This window comes from Nestor notabilis, unplaced genomic scaffold (assembly GCF_000696875.1).
Source record: "Nestor notabilis isolate BGI_N333 unplaced genomic scaffold, ASM69687v1 scaffold2569, whole genome shotgun sequence".
NCBI classification, from domain to species: Eukaryota; Metazoa; Chordata; class Aves; order Psittaciformes; family Psittacidae; genus Nestor; species Nestor notabilis.
This window is the reverse complement of record NW_009944847.1, coordinates 103932-124968: the sequence shown is the minus strand read 5'-3', so window position 1 is coordinate 124968 and position 21037 is coordinate 103932. Positions and strand designations below refer to the sequence as shown.

The following is a 21037-nucleotide window of genomic DNA, read 5'->3' as shown; positions in this document are numbered from 1 at the left end:
CATTGAGGTTAAATTGCCAAGAAGATTAAACCACAGAAAAAGCTTTAGCTTTGAAATGGGTGTGATGAATCTAATCCTTATTTTGTGTAACTCATCTTGGTGTAACAGTGACTACACTGGATCTGAGGATTATTTTTAGGCCGGTTGAGGATCTGGCCACAGGGTGGGACACTAAGGAAACAAAATAAAAATCTTTGTATTATCATTCTTCAGTTTGGTGTGTTTTTTAACAACATAATATATAATCCTTTCTTCTAATCTGTGATTTTTATCTTGAAGTTACGTTGGCAAATAGCAAGTGTTAGGAAGAGGTGGTTGTTATCACTTTAAAGTGGTAACTTTGTACTTTAATATTGCAGATGGCACACTTATGAAGTGTTCCTTTTAGTGTATTGTTCTTTGCCAGGCACAGGCTATCTCTGTGTAGAGCATGCCTATAAGCAGTTATCAGTGAGCTCTGTTTTTAGCAGCCTGTGCGTGCCCTGTGCTCTATAAAAGAACCCACCTTGTAAACTTGCCTGCAGGCTTTTTCCGTACACTGCATACCTGTCTGCTCACTACATCTAAAAGATGAGCAATAGCAGTGGACTTTGTGGGCAGCTTAGAGCCCCTTTTGTGGCCCCAGTCTAGTGATGTTAGATGAAACCCTGCTTCCTGTCCATGTTCCTTGTTGAGTTGTGTGGGCTTCTTTTTTATAAATGGCCAGCTTTGGTTTAAAAACTGAAGTATATTTTAAAACAGAATTTTGCATCTTGTTTTAGATTTATCTTTCCTTTGCTGTTTAAGCGTTATTTTCTTAGTTAAGAACAGAGAGGGACTTCCTCTTCAGGTTTGGGGCTTGCCTCTTTCTCTGTAGAAGAAGCTCTACTACTTTCCATGCATCTTTTTCTGCAAGAGGATGTATCTCTTGCACGAGGTCCATAGATCAAAGTTTTCCTTGCTGAACTTTAAGATCTACTTGCTTGGACCACTGCTGTACTGTGTCAAGGTGTGATCTGATGTGCTACAACGCCTGGACATGGAGGACCCTGGTTCAGTTCTTCCTTGTGGAAGCCTCCATGCAAGCTTCATCCCATGGAGCCAGGCTGTTGGAGGAGCTTTTACATGCCATCTGGCTGGAGTGTTTTTCTCTGCTCCGATGCTGTTTTCTTACAAGCTTATCAGTCACACCATGGCAGCGAGAAAAACATTGGAAGGAATGACGCTCACATCACCCGAGGTCATAAGTGATTTCTGTACTTCAGCTGAACTTGCTGAAGGTGTTTCTTCCACTACTATCAGCCTACTTGGCAATTCCAGTTGGAGAAATATCTGAACTGGTAAAAATTACAGTTTCAAATAACAGGCCTGTAATGAGAGGGGACTGGAGTACCTTTATACTCTTCCTGCCCCTTCTTCTTGGTTCTGTTGTGAGGCAAGCTGTTGCAAAGAATTAAAGCAGTAGTGTTGATATCACAGGAGGTTATTGTTTAAACCTTCAAATAAGGCCAGTAAATTGAAATGCTAATAGTGTTTATTTGCACTGGCTTTTCACTTTCCAGCTTTTCAGGCAAGACTTTTAGAGAGGATCCAGATGGCCTGCACAGAACCTCAAAAAACTCAGGCTCAGCGCCTGCTGGCAACCTAACAACTCTGCAGTCTGCCTTTGGTGGGTCTGATGCCGTAGCTGGAACTGATGCTGTTACTGTGCTTCTCTTACTTTCAAGTCCTGTGAGAAGTCCATATAACCATAGAGAAGGGTTGATCTTAAAAAGCTGCAAGTCTTCCTAATGCAAAGAGGAAATGTCAGCTTGAATGAGTTAAAGTGCAGTATTTCAATCAGTTGTAAATCAGTAGTGTGTATGGCCTAGAGGATGGAAAGAGAATAACTTTGTCTCCATCACCTTGCAAGCTGGTAAAGGCTGCATCAAAGTTTGAGTCTTATGGGTCCTGTGTATCTCTAATTTTGAGAAAACTGGGGCAACTAAGTTGGTAGAGATAATTCAGAAAGAAATTCTCTAAGTAAGTTCAGGGAAATCACTGACTCTTGCAATAGGCTGTCATCTTCTGGGACTTCTGTACAGTTTTGATCAGTTTATCATGAGAGGAAATTCTGGTAGCTGCTATACTTAGTGTAATATTGTATTACCTGCTTAAACCTTGGAAGTTTTTCCTCTTTTTTTTTTTTTCTTTTTTTTTTCCTTTTTTTTTTTTCTGTGAAGCAACTGGGCTGCTGGACCCCATGCCACACAGGATCACCTGAAAGAAACAGCAAGTGATTATTATGGTCTGCTGCAGGCTTTGTTGTCTGCTGGGGGCTCAAATTAGAGATGTCATGGAAAAACTACCAAGGCTTGCCCATACATCCAACTATTACCCCCCACTGATATTTCAAGTGGGCACCAATGATGCCAAGGATAACTTGGGAACTATCAAATGGGGTTTCAGAGCTCTGGGGATGGTAGTCAAGGGTCTGTGGGCCTAGGTAGCTTTCTCTTTGATCGTGTCCATTTGGGTAAACTATAAGAGGAAGAGGAGATGGATTCACGAAGTAAACAATTGGCTGTGTTGCTGATGTTGGCAGCAAGGTTTTGGTTTCTATAACCATGGGACCCTTTTTGAAGATTGACACCTGATTGGGAAAGATGGGACCCACCTCACTCAATGGGGCACACATGTCTTTGCCAACAGACTGGCTAACCTGGTAGGGAGAACATTGAACTAGGAAAGGTGGAGGAAGGGGAGGTTCATAGGGACCTCCCACACAGCAGAGCAACTTTTTTGCTCCATGCAGCTAAGGAAGAGCCTACAGGACATGACCCAGGAAACCAGGGAGAAGGTTGAGGAGGATTTGGTTAGAGATCATTTAGACAAACTTGACAGCTGCAAGTCCATGGGCCCTGAGAGGTGCACCCACAAGTGCTAAGGAAGCTAGCAGACATTGTTGCTAGGCCACTCTCAATCATCTTTGAAAGGTCATGGCAATCAGAGGTGACTGAGGACTGGAAGAAAGCAGATGTTATTGCAGTCTTCAAAAAGGGCAAGAAGGAGGACACTGGACACTACAGGCCAGTCAACCTCACCTCAATCCCTGGAAAGGTGAGCTCATTCTGGAGGCCGTCTCTAGGCATGTGGAAGACTAGGTGATCAGGCATAATCATCATGGATTTACAACCTGAATTGCCTTCTACGATGGGACAACTGGCTGGATAGATGCAGGGAGAGCAGTGGATATTGTCTTCTTGGACTTCAGCAAGGCTTTTGACACTCTCTCCCGTGGCATCCTCATAGACAAGCTCAGGAGGAGTGGGCTGAGCGAGTGGAGAGTGAGGTGGATCGAGAACTTGGCTGAAAAGCAGGTCTCAGAGTGTTGTGATCAGTGGCTGTAACTAGCAGTGTCTCCCGAGGGTCAATATCATGGCCAGTATTAGCTCATTCCTGTTACCTGAATGAAGAGATGAGAGTGCCTCCTCAGCAAATCTGCTGACAATATGAAACTGGGAGGAGTGGCTGATAGCCCAGAGTGCTGTGCTGTGATTCAGAAGGATCTAGACAGGCTAGAGAAATGGGCAGAGAGGAACACTTTGAAATTCAGCAAAGGGAAGTGCAGGGTCCTGCACCTGGGGAGGAATAACCCCATGCACCAGTACAGGCTGGGGGGCTGACCTCCTGGAAAGCAGCCCTTTGAAGAAGGACCTGGGGTCCTGGTAGATATCAAGTTTTCCATGAGCCAGTAATATGCCCTTGTGGGCAAGAAGGCCAATGGTATCCTGGCGTGCATCAGAAAGGGCATAGCCAGCAGGTTGAGGGAGGTTATGCTCCTCCTCTACTCTGCCCTGGTGAGGCTGCGTCTGGAGTAGAGGCCTGTTCTGAGCTCCCTGGTACAAGAGGGAGAAAGAACTACCGGAGAGGGTCCAGTGGCATGCTATCAGGATGGTTAGGGGACTGGAAGCATCTCTTATAAGGAAAGGTTGAGAGAGCTGAGCCTGTTCAGCCTAGAGAACAGAAAGCTTAGGGGGAGTCTGATCAATATATTCAAGTGTCTGAAAGGAGAGTGTTAAGAGGGTAGTGCCAGGTGATAGGATGAGAGGCAACAGACAAACTGAAACATAGGAGGTTCCACCTGAACATGAGGGAAAACTTTACTGTGAGGGTGACTGAGCATTGGAATAAATTGTGGAGTCTTCTTCCCTGGAGGTACTCAAGAGCTCTCTGGACAGTCCTGAGTAATGTGCTCTAAGTGACCCTGCTTGAGCAGGGAGGTTGGACTAGACGACCTCTGTTGGTCTTTTCCAGCCACAGCCATTCTGTGATAATTGGCAAAGCATTGAACAGGAAAATGTTATGGGTTACCGAAGAAGCACAGCCTGCCTTTGTAACTGGCAGAGGCTGTCTTTTTGGAAAGTGAATAGAGGAGTGTAAGCTTGGAGTGTGTTGATTATGCAAGGTTGTCAAGTACCATGTAAACTAAACCTGTGTTTCCTAGGAAAACTATTCAACACAAATGATTCTAAGAGTATGACACTGTTGTCGCAGACATGCAAAAGCAAGAAGCTAGTTACCTTGGCAGTATTTCTGCAGTGTTACAGTAAGCCACTGGGACTACAGAGCAGGAAACCAAATAATGCTTTTTTTGGGGGGGACCTTTTTAGTTTGAGCAGTGAGAGGTTAGGAAGATTAGTAGTATCTTGGCATTCTCAGTTGCTGGAGCACACGATCTACAGGCTGTCTGAGCAGGTCATCATGTTGTGCCTGTGAGCTTGTTTTCTAACTTCCTCACTGCACTTAAGCTTTGAGGAGATACTAATGCAAGCACTATCAGACTAGATGTGAATTGAGAGGCACTGGTGTCCTTACTTGTGGTATAATACTGTTGTATACTTTGTGTGTATGTTTTTCTTAAGAGAATGTACTATTTCTGATGTGTATTTCATTCTTTGGTAAGAAAAGTGGGGATTTTTGTATATTTATTTATTTGGATAACTTCAGAGGAGTTACACACTGCACTCCGTACAAAAATCACAGCTTTATGTGTACTTGATAGGTATATTTGATCTGCAGTACTTTATTTTTAATTCATGAAAGCCATTTGTTTAATTTGTAGTTTCTGACCTTATTGTCCCTTTAAAAAGAACACTTTGTGAAAGTCAGTGTTAGGGATAGAGAAGCTAAAATAAGCACTGGGACATAGTTCTTGTCTCTCAAGACCTCACATGATGAGATGCTGTAAGATTACAGGCAGAGACAGGGAATTCATGGAATGCCAGTGAAAAATGAATAATGGTTTTGTTCTGAACAATGTTCTCAAAGTGATAGAGGTTCTGTAGCTATTCAGTATTAACTCCCATGATGTAATACAGGTACTGTCAGCTTTCTGTTTCCAGTCCTGGAATTCAGATAGAATCTTGTGCATAAGAAGACTAAGTAGAAGTTATCTGCCTTAAGTCTAAAAATAAGTTGTACCATATTATTTCTGGTAATATATGAGTATTTCTTATGAATGCAGTAGTTATCAGAAATCAAAAGCCAAACACAGATACTCCTGGGAAAGCAAAGAAACCTTAGATGCCATTGCCCCCAGTTTTCTTGTTCTGCTTTTCTGCAGAGATGGTAATTCCTTTTTTTTTTTCTTTTGTGTGTTTACACCTCTGTGAAATATAACACTGGTAACTAGAGGCTTTATTTAAAAGCAGTGCAGATTTTCTTGGGATTTAAATTAGCTTTTGCTCAGTTTCCTAATTAAATTCACTTTTCCAGTTTGTGCTGGAGATGGCTTTCTTTGGCATCTGGTGGTCCCTTTTCTCATCAGTCTTTTTTCTCTGAAATAAATTCACATCTTTTCTTGTCAGTAACTGAAAATGCAGGTTAAACATGTTGGTGGCATGGATTTAGAGCAGCAAAAATAATGGATTTTCTCTCTTGATGTGCCATTTTTCCCCTGAAATGCTTTTGTTCCAAAGTCCAAATTTTTGTTTGATTTGAAACTAAAGAAGGTGAACTAGCTATATGTAGAAATTAAGACTATTGTAAGAATATGTGCTAGAAGGAGAGGAATTATGTGAAAATAGTTTACCTTCCTAAATATGTATATTAAACATGAAAGATTCAGTTAAGAGTCATAACTTCCCTAATCTTTAGGTGGTCTAATTAGTACATAAAAGCAATACATATGAGAAAAAAACATGGTTACATGAGTGTGTGGGCTGTTGTTCGGAGTGAAAGTATGAGTCCTAAGTATGGACAATGTTGATCACCCTATGATTAAGGAAACACTAATGATTCATTATGTCAAAGAAGTCAATTGTGATTAAATAAATACAAGTTAACTATGATATCTATTAACTCAGTTCGCATTTGCATTTGTGCATACTCGAATTTTCAGATCCTTGCACGCTGGCAAGTGATTTTCAGCTGAGAACTCGTTTGGGAAAAGTTTCTGGCTGGTGCTACCCTGCTTAAACAGAGCCTTTGCATATTGCTGCAAGGTGATGACTTCCTCCTTGTCCAGTGAATGCTTGATGCAGCCTATGTAGTATACCTCTGCAATGTATTTCTTGAGCAGTAATGGGAGGGCCTTATTGGCCTGTAAGTCTGTTCGGAAACTCTTAATTTTTTTTTAATGACAGGAAATAGGACTAGAACCAAGTTCCTGCATCACTGAAGTCAAGTCATACTGTTGCTAGCAGCAGTATAATGTACTTTTCTTAAGATGAATCTTGTTCAATTTGTAAAGCTGTTAGGTATTTGTAATCTGCCAAAGCAATGAGAAGATGCTTCAGAATATCCCATACCTGTATTTTCAGTCACTTTAGACACAGTTGTTACTGTCCCAGTGGTATTTTGCTTAAATTGTTCTTTTTATGCACTGCTAACCTTCTGCATCCTTAAGCCATCTTTGTGGGGAGCAACCCAATCCTCTTTCAGCATTTGTTTGATAGCTTGAAGGAGCTAAGCTTTCCTATTTTCCGGCCATCCTACTAGCCGTGGTCTGCATCTGCTTTGTCTCAGCTTTTCCTTCCTGAGCATGGATGTCTGGTACTGATGCACTGGTCTGGAGTGGTGCAATTTGCTATTCCCTTTTAGGAACAAACATCCTAATGCCATTTTTTTTTCTTTGTTAGTGCTGAATAATATGAACAGAGCAGAAACTTTCAGTGGTGAGCTGATGTTCCCAGATATCTTTCTCCTCTGTCATTTTGAAATTATGAGGCTCTTTTTTATTAGTTCTGCAAGGCATCACAAAATGAGCTGTCGTATCAAAATTATTTCCATTTCTGTTACCTTACCTCTCAAGGTCATCTGATTCTAAAGTGTGTTCTAACTTTGTATCATCCACAAAATTTATTAGTTTGCGTTGAATGTCTTAGTTCTCAGAAACACTTCAAGGAGATCTTTCTTTACCCAGATTGACCAAGAAGACAACAAAACCAGGTAGTTGCACTTTTCAGTTCAGTCCTTCTTTACAGCTGTTTACTAATCTTCAGTTTCCCTTTGGTTTAACAGCAATTTCTTTTATTGCATCACATGAATGGCTTAGTATAGCCTGGATATGTTAGATTTGAAGTCTCTTTTGTCTATGAAATCAGAGTTATCAGATAATGACATACAGACCTTCCTCTGAAAAATCATAGTTTGTTTTCCTAAATTCCAACTCTTGCAGACATCTCTTCTGAATAACTGTGGTTTTGTTTTGTTCTCATTCCTGTGTAGTCGTGAGATCTGATTACTATCTCTGTAGTTAGCCTGGTCATTTATTTACTTACCAGTCTAATTATTAGTAGTTTCTACTCTTTTCTATTCTTAAAATCATGGTGCCATGTTCAGTCAGAAACTATTTTTTGACAAAACTTCATTTCTTCTCTGATTCAGTATTCTGGGAGGTCATCTGAGTCTCTCCGAGTTGAAATTTGTTAGATAGTGTTGCAGGACCTTTATTTTTGCACTGCTCCCTTGTCAACAGTCTCCCTTGTTGCTTTCTCACTGGTGAGACTGGGGCAAAAGTGTTTGTTTTGTTGCTGGGACACTCCTGCTTAACTAAAAATATTTCTCTCATCATGGCTGGGAATCATTATCTGTAGTCATTAGGCTGCTCACTGTTCAAAGACAGAATTTAGTCATAAAGAGTGACTTATTTATAGTTGGACTTGGTCTGTATGGTGCTGTGTTTTGGATCTGTAACTAAACCAGTGTTGGTGATACACCAGTGTTTTGGCTATTGTTGAACAGTGCTTGCACAGCATCAAGGCTTTATCTTTTTGCCACTCTTGTCTGCTCTTCTGCCAGCAAGAAGGTTCAGTGTTTGCAAGAAGTTGGGAGGGGAGGCAACCAGGACAGCTGACCCAAGCTGACCAAGGGCATGTTCTGTGCCATATAATGTCATCCACTGCAGTAAAAACTGAGGGGAGGGCATTTTTTTTTTTTTTTTTTTTGGAAGGCAGGCATTTCTTGGAGACAGGGTAGGCATTGGTTTGCCTGTGAGAGGTGATCAGTCTCCTGACTTGTACGTCGACATTGTTTCTCATAGCCTTTTCTGTACTAGTTTGGCTTGTACCATGCAAAAGTTTACAAATGTATCAGATGCTTCTGTCTGATCCCTGAAATCATGGTTAAAACTGGTAAAATTCTGTAACTGACTGTGCTCATCCAGTGGCTCTTGTGTTTAACAGTATTTGTAATTTTTTCTTCTTGTTACACAGTGAGATTTTTTTGTGTTTTGCATCTTCAATTACTTGCTTTTCTTTCCTCTGTTTGTACATGCTGTAAGTACTGTAAATATCTGATGTTTCTTCTGAAGGCTTATTAAGTTACCTCAGATTCTCAACTTCTATTTTGAGCAAGTTGCTCCTAGCTTTTCTGGTATCAGGAAAGAGCTCAAAAAGAAACTGTAGAGACTCAAATGCCTGGTGGCGAGTATTGTGCATTTGATGTTTTATAAAAGTTTGGGAACAGATTCGTGACCACTGCATAATTATTGGATTTGATTTTTTGAGTCTATCAATTTAAGTTCGCACTTGCTTATGCTTTATATAGGTCACCTTGTTCTCATTTAAGCTTCTGTTTTGGGATTTAGACAGTAATATGCCACCCTAGCCATTGAAATGTGAACTGGAGTAACCTCATACGTACTGCTCAAACAAGCTGTTGTTGCTGCAACAGCTTCAGTGGGACACAAAATTTAGTCCTTGCACACTCTTCTGAGTAAGGCATGATGCAGGGTCATACTTGATGAAGGCATGCCAGGAGAGAGATGTGTGATGGATCAGGTAGTATTGTTTTGTCCCAGGATGGATCTGTGTGCCAGAGTATGAAAGCTGTTTGGTTGCCTCTTCAGAAAGCAGTTGATGTGCATGCTCAAGCTAAACTAACTGATAAGGGCTACCAAATGCTGTGTTACTGGTCGCTGGAGAACACTTAGCACCTTCTTTGAAGTTGTTTCTCTCCTAGTCTTTTCCTGTTTCCTCTCCCACCAGTCATCTCTCCTACCTGTCAGTGCTTGTACAGAGGAATATACTAGACTTCCTGGTTTGTGAACATCATATACTGAATAATTTAATAAAAAGCATAATCTAATATTCACAGAAACCTGACCTCAGCTCCTGCTTGCTGAGATAAAATGCTTCCTTCTAGTAAGGACAGAGCAAAATTATTCCTGATGCTCCTTATATACATTTCTTATTCAGGAAAGCTGCTTCATAGTACCGACCTTGCACAGCAGTTGGCACAGAACAACTCTGAGCATGCTTTTCCAGAATGTCTTCTGCATCCTAAAAGGCCACCTCAGCAGAACATATTATTGAAGTACATGCCAGAAACCAGTGTTAAACTTCAAGAAGGTGATGCGTAGTGTATAAATTCATCATTTTGAAATTCAGATTTACTTTAGAAATAGTTGCGTGCATATAGCAGTTGAGAGAGTTGATGATGCTGATTGCTTAAGTGAGACAAAGTTTGTGCAAGCTAGAAGAGTAGGTTAGTGCTATTAAATCACTACTGACATCTGGAGCCCAACCTGCTTTCCTTGGGGGTGGTGGGGATTATTTGTGTAAAGTGCTATTTGGTAGGCATCATAGAATCATATCATAGAATCATGAAGTACTATGGCAGATAATGCCGGCCCGTATGAATAGCAGGAGGCTGTAATGTATCTGGTCTATACTGTTTTGAATGATGTTGTCTGATTGGCTGAAGACAGTTGGGATAGAGTTAAGAAAAATGGATAGTATAAATGATTTACAGTCAAAAGTATTGGTTCTTATTAGACCTAATATTAGACCTAATATTAGACTTACCTGGAAAGCTGGAAAAGATTTGCATGCACAAAGCCTTATTCAAGCTTTAAAGACAAATTTCAACCTTCAGGTTAAATTCAGATTGAGAACAGTTGATCAAAGGTTAATTTATCTATTCATCCATTAGCCTGTGAGAGGAGAAAGGATTGGTACCTATGGGCTTGGGGAGAGTAGAAATACAGGACAGAGAAAGACAGGGAACTGTTTGTGGAACACGTTGAATATACACAGGCATCATGGAGGTGACAGAAAGCATGACTATAACCATTCTTTCCAGTATATAATAGACTAGGCTTTCTTTGAGAGGAAGCAGAAGCCACTCATATGAATCCATTAATGTGGGAAACATGCATTTGTGCCCAGAACAGATGTACATAGTTTCTTCTTCTCAACCTTCTCTTGTAAGAGCATCAGTAACTTCTTCCCAGAAATTTTTTGGGATTGCTTGCAAGCTGGAGTTGGTTGCTTTTGGATTTTGTTTCGGGTTGTCATCTATCTCTTGCTGATAACCAATTCCACAAGGAGCTGAAAGCTGAGTTCTTCATAATAAATATAATGGTTGTAATAAAAATAAGAAAACCTACAAGTAGGCCAAGGATGCAGGGAGAAATCTTCTGTTTTTATGGTGGGGAGGGGGGAGGGCAGTGAATGAGTGGCTGCATGGTACTTGGCTGCTGGCTGAGGTTAAACCATGACAATAAGAAGCTGCTTCAAAGAAAGTGTTGAAACAAAACTGGTGTTGTTTTTGCATAGTGACCTGCAGTGGATGCACTGAAACTGTTTTTCTTTGCTAAGCAGTTCCTCTGTAGCGGTGCTCCTGTGTGCAGTAGGAAAAATCCAGTGGTATTTTGGGCAACAAGAAACCACATCTGGAAGAGATGTGTCTGCCTGGTTTCATGCCAATTCAAAGCAAATGTTGGTCTCACAGGAACTTGCCAAGAAGCAAGTTTTCTTTCACTGTTTGTAGGTACTAACTCCTTTGATCAGCGCATGCTATACTGACCTCAGTCATCTGTGGCAAAAGCTGCACATCGTCTTTGTTGGAATATAAGATTGGTGAAGAAAAGTAGATTAAAAGAATTTCCTGGAAGCAGATGCTGAAAGAAATGGGTGTTGGAGCTTGAATATATGAAAGGGATGGGCTGTGTTTCTCTTTTGCCATGCAAGCACATCCAGAAACTTAGTGTGATGGGTGAGGAATTGAGTCATCATTCCTCTCTTTTGATGATTTCTGTCCCTAAAAGCCTAGCCATGTAATTCATTGGAAGTGTTGTTCAAGGGAGTTGCTTACAGGATCTCTTATGGAGACTGGGGCAAAAATCTCCAAAAGCAGACCTGCAGCCAGTAGAGAAAGGTTTTGGTTGGTTTTGGTTTTGAATTTGTGTGCATGTTTTTCCCCACATTAGCTTTGCACATTTTGCTGCAAAACAGCTTTAAAGGAGGGAAAAAGAAGTCCAAACACAGAAGTTGTTTTATCACCAGCTACGGTAATGTGGGTGGGGTAGGTAATGGATGATGGCACTGAGGCAAGAGGGGACTGGATTTTGGGTTTCTCTTCTGTTTAAACCAGTTGTCTTAAGCATTTTCCTACAGGTTGAAGACCAAGACTTTTGTCTCAGGGTGGACCAGATTATTCCGTTACACCTCATTGGTGCTCACATTTATATTTATATGTGCTGCTCATGCAGAATAAAGAATGGAAGGGAACCTGGTTGAAGCTGGAGAGCTGGTGTCTTCTCTGGGTCCGTGAATGTCCTCCCTCTCATCTTGGGGAAAGGGGAAAGGCATTGCTTTAGTTTCCAACTCCAGGTTGTTTCCCAAGAACCAGTTTTTTGTTCCCCTCACAGAAAATACATATATGCTTTTTTTTTTTTTAATAACAAGTTATTTTAATTCTTTTTTTTTTCCTTGAAGACGTGTAATAATGTTCCAGCTCTGTGCTCCAATTGTTTCATGTATGTAATCAGTGCAAGCTTAAAACAACTCTTGCCTTCAAGTTTTCCTCATAATTTCCTGCAGCTCCTGCAGAGAAGAAGAGAGTAGAGACCAGAAATAAATTCCTGGTCAGTTTAGATTGCACAGTGAAGCACTAGAATAACCTGTGTAAGGAGGCAGTAGGATCATCAATGCTTAGAAATGTTTTGAAAACTTCCTTCACAGTTAATGTAGTAGGTATCATTCAGGGGTTTAACCCTGTCTGCGGTACACAGAGGGCTTTTGAGTAGTCCAGAGAAGATAATAGACTTGCTTTTCTTAGCTACAGAATTCATTTCCATAGAACAAATTAAAGCCTTAGTTACCTGTAGACTTTAATTCATTCAATGGAAAATGTTTAGGATGTGCATCTAGTAGGTGTGGTCTAAAAATTTGGAAAGATAGTTATTGCTGTAAGTCATTCTTCCACAGACAGACATGGACCAGTCTATGCTATCAGTCTTCTGTTTTTAACCTTATTTTCACTTGTGTTTGGGTGTTTTTTTGTTTGGGTTTTTTCAGTGCTTTCCCCAGTGTTTTATGTAGTGCATTCATTCATCTTGGAGCGATTTTCTCTGTTGGGTCTTTGGGATGATGGTCACAGCTTGCCCACTTCTCTTGCTTTTTAAACCGGAGAGGTTACTATGCTTTTATGTTACGTTCTCAGCAGAATTTTCTCTTTCATGGTGTTGCCTTGAAAAATAGGTTAAAGAAAATGAAGAATGTCATAGAGGAAAACAGTTCTGTTGCTCTTCAAAACAGCTTATGTACTTAACTTGAGATCTTAAAATGATTGTACTTATAGAGTCAATACATAATGATGCTTTTAGTTGTGCTTTAAAACAGGCATTTTATGGTTACTCTTGTAAACAAATGTTTCCGTGGCTTAACAAGAATAGTTAGCTAAAGGAATTACTAACAGCTTCTAAGAACAGCGTTAACTGTTTTAATGGCTCGTTCTTGCAAAACTTGAGGTGGAAAATAACAAGTCTCAGTGAACTCTGTGTGTGTATTTCTTCTGATTTGTAGAACTCGTTAAGAACTCGCCAACAAAGTTTAAGTTGACAAGCAGGTATTCTTTATTGCAGCGCTGGGAGACACAGGGGATATCTCCTCCTAATGTGTGTCTCGTTTAACCATCAAACAGACCGTGATTATATTGTTGCTTAACATACATATTCATTACATTTCCGATAGATGTCATACATATGCATTAGTTGTCCGAGAGCTGTTTTACATAATTCCACGCCTATTTTCGCATGCGCATAACAACGTGGTAGTGGTCTTCGGTGGTCGTTTACTTCTTCCAACGATCTTCATCACTTGCCCGTTCCTTGAACCCTTGTTCTGGAAGTCTTTGAAGCATGCGCAGTAGATAAATGCTTACACCAGCTTAATTAGTTTGGTAACACCACTGACAGAAGTGAGTGATTTCTCCTCGTCCTTCTACTTACCAGTTAACTTCGCTACAGCACCTCCTGAACATCTGCTGGTTTCAGATACTCCTGAGCTACAGTCCTGTTTTGGTTACAATAAATTTTGTCCAAAGGTCATAAGGTCCTAAAACTGTCAGCTACAATGATTTGTCTTATACAAGGATCCTTTTATGCTCTTTTAATTGGGCTTTTTAGGTTTGGAAAGTTTTGTTGTTATGTACAAAGCCACCAAACTTAAAGTTACTTAAAACTTAATTTTCTTATTTTACAAAGGATTATATTTCATTTTGTACTTCCTTGTCTCAAATTTACCCAAAACAACCTTAAATGTTTTTCATATAACTAGTTATAGTTCAGGTCTGCCTTGGAGATGTTTTCTTTTAATTATTTGTTCTGTGGAGACATTGAGGCAGTTCAGGTTTGTACAGCAAAGGGCTAGGAAGCAGTCTACTCTCACAGGAGGTAGGAGCTGTTCTGTATGACAGGGTGCAGGATTTTTAATTCCAGAAAGCTGGAAAACCTCAAAAATTCTTAAGCAGAGTATCTGCATTAGGTATTTGAAAGCATGTTTTCTCCCTACTGTCATCCTCTCCTGAAGCTAGTTGTAATGTACTACAAGGACTTTCTTCAAAGCAGTGATGAGAAATTTCAAGTTCTTTTGGGTTTTCTCTTTCCTTTGCATTAAATGTATGTAAGTGTCACTGGAGGAGTTGCTTTGAAGGTAGGAACCCTTATGACATGGATGAAAGTGAATTTACCAGCTCGGTTGTGATGTTCAAACTCCAAAACCTCATGAAAGGGAGTGGGGAGAAGCCTTAGAAATCTTGGACCAGCCCTAATGGGAGCAAGAGAATCCTTTTTCTCCATCTATAAATTGATTTTCAGTTATACGCTGAAATTTTGTATTGGTGTACAAAGAGTAGGAAACCTGCACTATCATCTACACTGTGAAAGAAGGAGGGAGGGTGCATATGAGTGACCTTGTACTGCTGATCCACCGCAGCAAGTTGCTGGGTGATAAATTTCTGAGGCAGGTGGTGAAAATAAGCTGGGGACATGATGCAGGAGTAGTGCAAACTGATACTGCTAATCATTGCTTGAGAACCACAAAGAGAATGGAGGCAGGGAAGAAGGGGAAAGAAAGAGCAAGGAAGATGAGGGGAAGAAACATGCTAAGAACTTAAAGGCTGAAAGTTTGTATTTATTGTGTTTAATAGAGAGATGTTCACTGCCTGCTTTATGTTTCTGCAGCAACTGCCTGAGTATATTAGTGACCAATGGGCATGCAAGGTCAGGAACAGAATCACAGAACCATAGAATGGTTTGGGTTGGAAAGGACCTTAAGATCATATAGTTCCAACCCTCCATGTCACAGGCAGGGACCTATTTCTGCAGTATTTATTCAAACAAAAGTCCTGCTTATATGCAGCCTGAAGAATCAAAGCACATAAAGACATATTTTTGTCTATGCTTTTTTTGGAATGTCTTTGAGACTGAAAATACGTAGCTGAAGAGCTCTGTGAATGTGTCATACCTGTCTAGTGAGATTCGTGATGTAGTGTTAGTTTTGTTGAAATTCCTCAGCAAAAGACAAAATTAAAAAAACCCACACTTGAAGAGGGATGGCTTTGAAGTGGTTTTTGTGGGTTTTTTTGGGGTTTGTTTTTTTTTTTTTTTCTGGTATAAAGTTGGCTTTTTCTTCAAAAGGGCCGGCCACATAGTCATCATCTCTACTTGTTTGTTTTAGGCAATAGGTTTAAGGGCAGTAGAGGTTAAAAAAGAGAAAATCCCATCTGGCAGTCATTTGTTCTCTTAGTTGGGTTCCCATTTAAGCAAAAGACAAATTAATCCTGTCACTAACTTCCTTTCTTTTCTGTGATTGTGTTCTGCCTTGGGTTATGAATGTAGATTCTGTAAAGTTTGCAAATGACACTGTGTTTGGGTTAGTTTCACACACACACCCCCTCACACCCCCCCAATTATTATTCAATTTTGCTGTGTTTTGGGAGTAGAGAGCTTTTATTTCCAATGCAAGTCTTAATACATGCTTGGAAAGATGTAAAATTGTAAATGTGTGTCATAAGGAGCAGATCTTAGCCGGGAAAATGTCTAGAAGCACAGCCATGTGTATACATTTCTGTATCTCCACAGCTCTTGCTGAGATATGGCTGTCTTTTGGCTTTTGTTGGGAAGTCAGTTTCCAACCAGTGAAGTCGTCATTTGGGTAACATATGGCAGTTTAGGTCTCCCCCTGCATCTCAGACTATTGTTTTGATGCATAATAGCATGTATTGAATAATATGTACTCTGGCCATGGTAGTAGTTACCTGCCCTGATTAGAAATAAACAGGTGGATGGACAAGTCAGTCATCTGTACCATAAACATGGGTTTATCATATTAAGGTAATGTTATTTGAATAGATTGCCTATTAGCCTGGCTGTAACACTGTTAGATAAAATTAATTCATGTCACTAATGCCTATTCTCCAGTGTATAGCACAATGTCATCCAAAAGCTTCAGCCAATTAATTTCACTAATGATGTCTGAAAATGTAGATGACTTGTTCCTGGTTTTTTCTGTTGTTTTCTGGTTTTGGTCACTAGTCAAGGCTAGTAGGGGACCTAAATTCAAAGGATTTCAAAGACTAGTTTGGTTTTGATCTTCCCTGAGGTGAATGAGGTTTTGTGGTGCTTTTGGAGCATCTCAGATGTGTTATCCTTCCAGCAGAGCCATTCATATGGCACAGATAGGCTCTGAGAAGAAGGTATGTTTCACTTAGCAAAGAACAGCTCCTCACATTAGACCTTTGCTTTGGTGCACAAGTTTTGTGGTAGCTTTGACAGAAAGCAAACATGTCTCTTAACTCCTTTTCCGTCTTGACAGATTTAGTCCCATGGACCCCCAGCTCAGGACATAGGTTACTTGAGGAGAGCCACTGCTTTTAGATTTTCTTTTTCCATCTCCATGGAGATAGAGCTCTCCAAGCTTGTTGGCTTTACTGAGTCACCTCAAATTCCCATGACCCAGACTGAAAGGACTTCGGTAAATAAAAGTTTGATTGACAAGTCTTGTGGTCAGGCTTATAGTTACAAGCAAAACCAATACGAAGCTATAGGACTGTTGCCACAGTCACGGGTTCAGCTACTTAGACCATGGTACTTGCTTTGAGAAACCTGGTCTACTGGGGTCCATCTGTCAGAGAAGGGGAAGAGCATCTTTGGTCATAGGCTTGCTTCAATCCATCCCACTCCTACCAGTTTGGTGCCATAGCCAGCAAGAGATGTCCAGAGCCTGGAGGGGGATTGCAGGTCAGCAGGAGAGCACCTGAAGAGCAGCATAAAGGAATTCCTGCCCCTCAGGCCAGTCAGTCAGGTTCATTGGGGGCCCAACTTAAATGCCTCTGTGCAAACACATGTAGTATGGGGAATTAACAAGAGGAGTTAGAGACACGCACACATCTGCAGGGCTATTATCTTATTGCCATCATGGAGACATGGTGGGAATACTCTTATGACTGGAGTGTTGGAATGGAGGGATACAGGCTCTTGAGGAAGGACAGATGGGTAAGACAAGGAGGGGGTGTCACCCTCTATGTCAGTGACCAGCTGGAGTGCATGGTGCTCTGCCTGGGGATGGATGAGGAGCTGACCAAGAGCTTATGGGTCAGGATTAAAGGGAGGACAGGGACAAGTGATATTATAGTAGGGGTCTGCTACATGCTGCCTGACCAGGAGGACCGAGTGGATGAGGCCTTCTATAGACAGATAGGAGCAGCCTCATGTTCACAAGCTGTGGTCCTCATGAGTGACTTCAACCACCCTGGTATCTGTTGAAGGGCATAAGCAATCCAGCAGGTTCCTGGAATGTATTGATGATAACTTCTTCCTCCAAGTGATAGAGGAGCCAGTGAGGAGAGGTTGCTATGCTGGACCTTGTCCTCACCGACAAGGAGTGGCTGGTGGAGAATGTGAAGCTGGAGGGCAGTCTACCACAAAATGTTAGAATTCAGGATGTTTAGGGTGGTGAGGAGGGTGCGCAGCAAGCTTCCTGCCCTGGACATCAGGAGAGCAGACTTTGGCCTCTTGAGGTATCTGCTTGGTGGATTACTATGGGATAAAGCCCTGGGGGGAAGAGGGTCCTAAGCAAGCTAGTTTATATTCAAGGATCACCTCCTCCAACCTCAGGAGTGATGCATCCTGACAAAGAGTAAATTGGACAGGAACACTAGAAGGCTTGCATGGATGATCAGGGAGCTCCTGAACAAACTCCAGCATAAAAAGGAGACCTACAGAGCATGAAAGCAGGGACAAGTAGCATGGGAGGAGTACAGAGAAATTGTCTGAGCAGCCAGGGATACTTTAGGAAGAATAAAGCCCTGATAGAATGACATCCAGGGACATCAAGGGCAACAAGTAAAGCTTCTGTTGATACATTGGTGATAAAAGAAAGATTAGGGAAAAGGTGGGCTCTCTCCAGAAGGAAATGGGAGACCTGGTTACCTGAAAGATGGAGAAGGCTGAGGTACTCAATGACTTTTTTGCGTCAATCATCACTGGCAAGCGCTTCAGCCACACTGCCGTAGTCACAGAAAGTGAAGGCAGGGATTGGGAGAATGAAGAACTGGCACTATAAGATCATGTTCCAGATCATCTAAGGAACCGTAAGGTGTGCAAGTCAGTGCGACCTGATGAGATGCATTTGTGGGTCCTGAGGGAACTGGCGGACAAAGTGGCTAAGCCACTGTCCATCATATTTGAGAAGTCGTGGCAGTCTAGTGAAGTTCCCACTGACTGGAAAAGGGGAAACATAATCCCCATTTTTAAAGGGAAAATGGAATACCCAGGGAACCACAGGCCAGTCAGTCTCACCTCTGTGCCTGGCAAGATCATGGAGCAGGTTCTCCTGGAAACTATGCCAAGGCACATGGAAAATAAGGAGGCGATTGATGACAGCCAGCATGGCTTCACTAAGGGCAAATCCTACCCAACAATTTTGGTGGCCTTCTATGATGGGGCTACAGCATTGGTGGATAAGGGAACAGCAACTGATGTTATCTACCTGGACTCATGCAAAGCATTTGGCACTGTCCTATGCAGCATCCTTGTCTCTAAACAAGGAAGATCCCTTCCAACCCATTCCATTCTGTGATTCTGTGAAAGCCTACTTCTTGCCTGTGCTTGATAATGGGATAAGCAAATAGGAAAGTGAAAGCTATATGATAGTCGCTAGGAAACTGCTGAGAAGCCACATGCCAGCTTCTAAGTACACGTGTGTTTTAAACAGCTCTCACTGTGCTCCCAATCCTTTTCTCTTTTCTTACAGTTAGGTTTTTGGAACAAATCTGTGTGTAAATTCAGAGTGTTTTTGAGGTATTTAACAATCATTTCCCTGTTTCCTCTCTTCCCCTTTGCCCTTCCCCTCCCCAATCTACTTCATCAGTTCATCAATTGAAGGATATGCAGATAGTTATGCTATTAATAACTATCCTTGGCTCTGCACACTTTGCCAGCCACTCACCTTACCTTTGGTCTGGGCATGGATGTTCTTCATCCAGTCTGAGCTATTGGCTTTGCTCTGGATGATTGATACACCCCTGCCAAATGTAGAGTGTCTCAGTTGTAGCAGGTCATATGATGGTTACTTCTGACAAGTTAACAGGATGATGCATAAGGTGTACATGTAACACAGCTGGCTGCAGGTGTCTTGTCCAAACTGCTCTCTGATCTAAAATTGTACAGTTTTTAGAGGAGCATGAGGACCTATATATGGTGAAATAGGCACGTTTCTTGCTCCTACAAGCTCATTCTGTTCTTCATGTAATTTTGTTGTACTTGTGTAAATCGCAAATGCTAATTTTACATGTCTTGATAATTTGTAGCATTGAATTTACAATTTTCAAATAAATGGAACTCCTTTTCCTTAGTATCACTGTGAAATCCCTGCAATATCCTTATTTTCCTTCTCTCCTCTGTCCCTGCCTTGCTGTACCAAGATGTGTGACTGTGGTTTACGTTCAGCATTTCAGCTTCATTACAGCCCTTTTTTTGCGATGCACTGGTTGAAGTGACTGATGCTTTTTAACATGTTACTAATTTGTGGCTTTGCATGTACTATGTACATTCATATGTTTCTTGTTCTTTATTCCAGAGATGGTGATGTTGCTGGAATGGTGGTCAGGCACCGATTGCACCCTCTACACTGACCCACAAAGTTACCCCAAGTATGGGAAGGAGAATGCCATCGTAATCCTTAATCACAACTTCGAAATTGATTTTCTCTGCGGTTGGAACTTTTGTGAAAGATTTGGGGTCTTGGGGGTGAGTTTTCTTTAGCATTTAAAATAAACTTCCTCCTCTTAAATGCAGGAGAAAAACCCACAACCAATTATTGTGTTTTTGAAAGGTAATGGATCTGTGCTCAAATTTCTCTGTCTGGAATTAGAGAGGTGAACCTAAAGCAGTGCAGTGCAGGTATGGAATACTGAGACAGGATTGCTTGAGCATTCGTGGAAATGTTAAAAGCATTCAGTAAAAGCTGATGGAGCTATTATTTTAACCTGAGGAGGTCATTACAGTTGTTTCTGTGTGCTTGCTAGATAACTATTATGGTTCATTGTGCTGCGGAAGGATGAGCTGTTCTGAGATTCTTTCTCAGTAAATTGTAGACTTTGTTTGCTTTCTCCAGTGTAGTCTTACAAACCCACAGCTAGAGATTGAATGATGTAGTCTCTGTCTCTCAGAATGAAAGAGCTGTCATCTCAAGTGAAAGCAGTAACCAGATTATAGCTAGTACAAGATGGGGGAGGAATGACTTAGCCGTGGTTAAATACACTGTTACATTAGGCTAGGAGCACGTGTGCATTTGTTTTCGGGGTGGTTTTTGTTTTCCCTGTCAGCTCATGGGGATGATTCAAGCATCCATCCTAAGACAGCTTGACTTAATTATTTGGTGGTGATGACATTCCCTGCCTACAAGGAATTTAGATAAGAGTTCCTCCTGCTAAGAAAGCAGGCTAATACCTCATTTTGGCATATATGCAGCATCCTCTTCCAACTTTGCTGCTGGCTGCTGTCAAGTCTTGACCTTGGACTGTGTGAACCTAAGACATCTTGTGGCCTTTCCTTTGGACTCTGCATTTTCTGGACATTTAGGCACCACTCCAGTCACTTTCAGATTATAATAATGACAGTCTGCTTAAGAAAAAATAAGAAAGAATCCTTAAAAATGCAGAAAAAATGAACCTAAACATTACAGGCACTGCGTATTGCCAAAATGGCTGTTGGCTCCTGATTTCTGAGCAACAAATCTACCATAATGTCTAGGACTTGATCACAGAGCTGGAAGATAGCATAAGGCAG

At 41.3% G+C, this 21037-nt stretch overlaps 1 protein-coding gene across 1 annotated transcript in view; it reads left to right on the top strand.

Annotated features, from left to right (window-relative positions):
• Positions 1-21037, top strand: part of AGPAT4 (1-acylglycerol-3-phosphate O-acyltransferase 4) — a 68118-nt gene that overhangs the window by 12834 nt on the left and 34247 nt on the right. The window contains exon 2 of the mRNA XM_010022590.1: positions 19827-19996. Coding sequence (XP_010020892.1) covers positions 19827-19996 — 170 coding nt within the window. The remainder of the gene's footprint in view (positions 1-19826; positions 19997-21037) is intronic.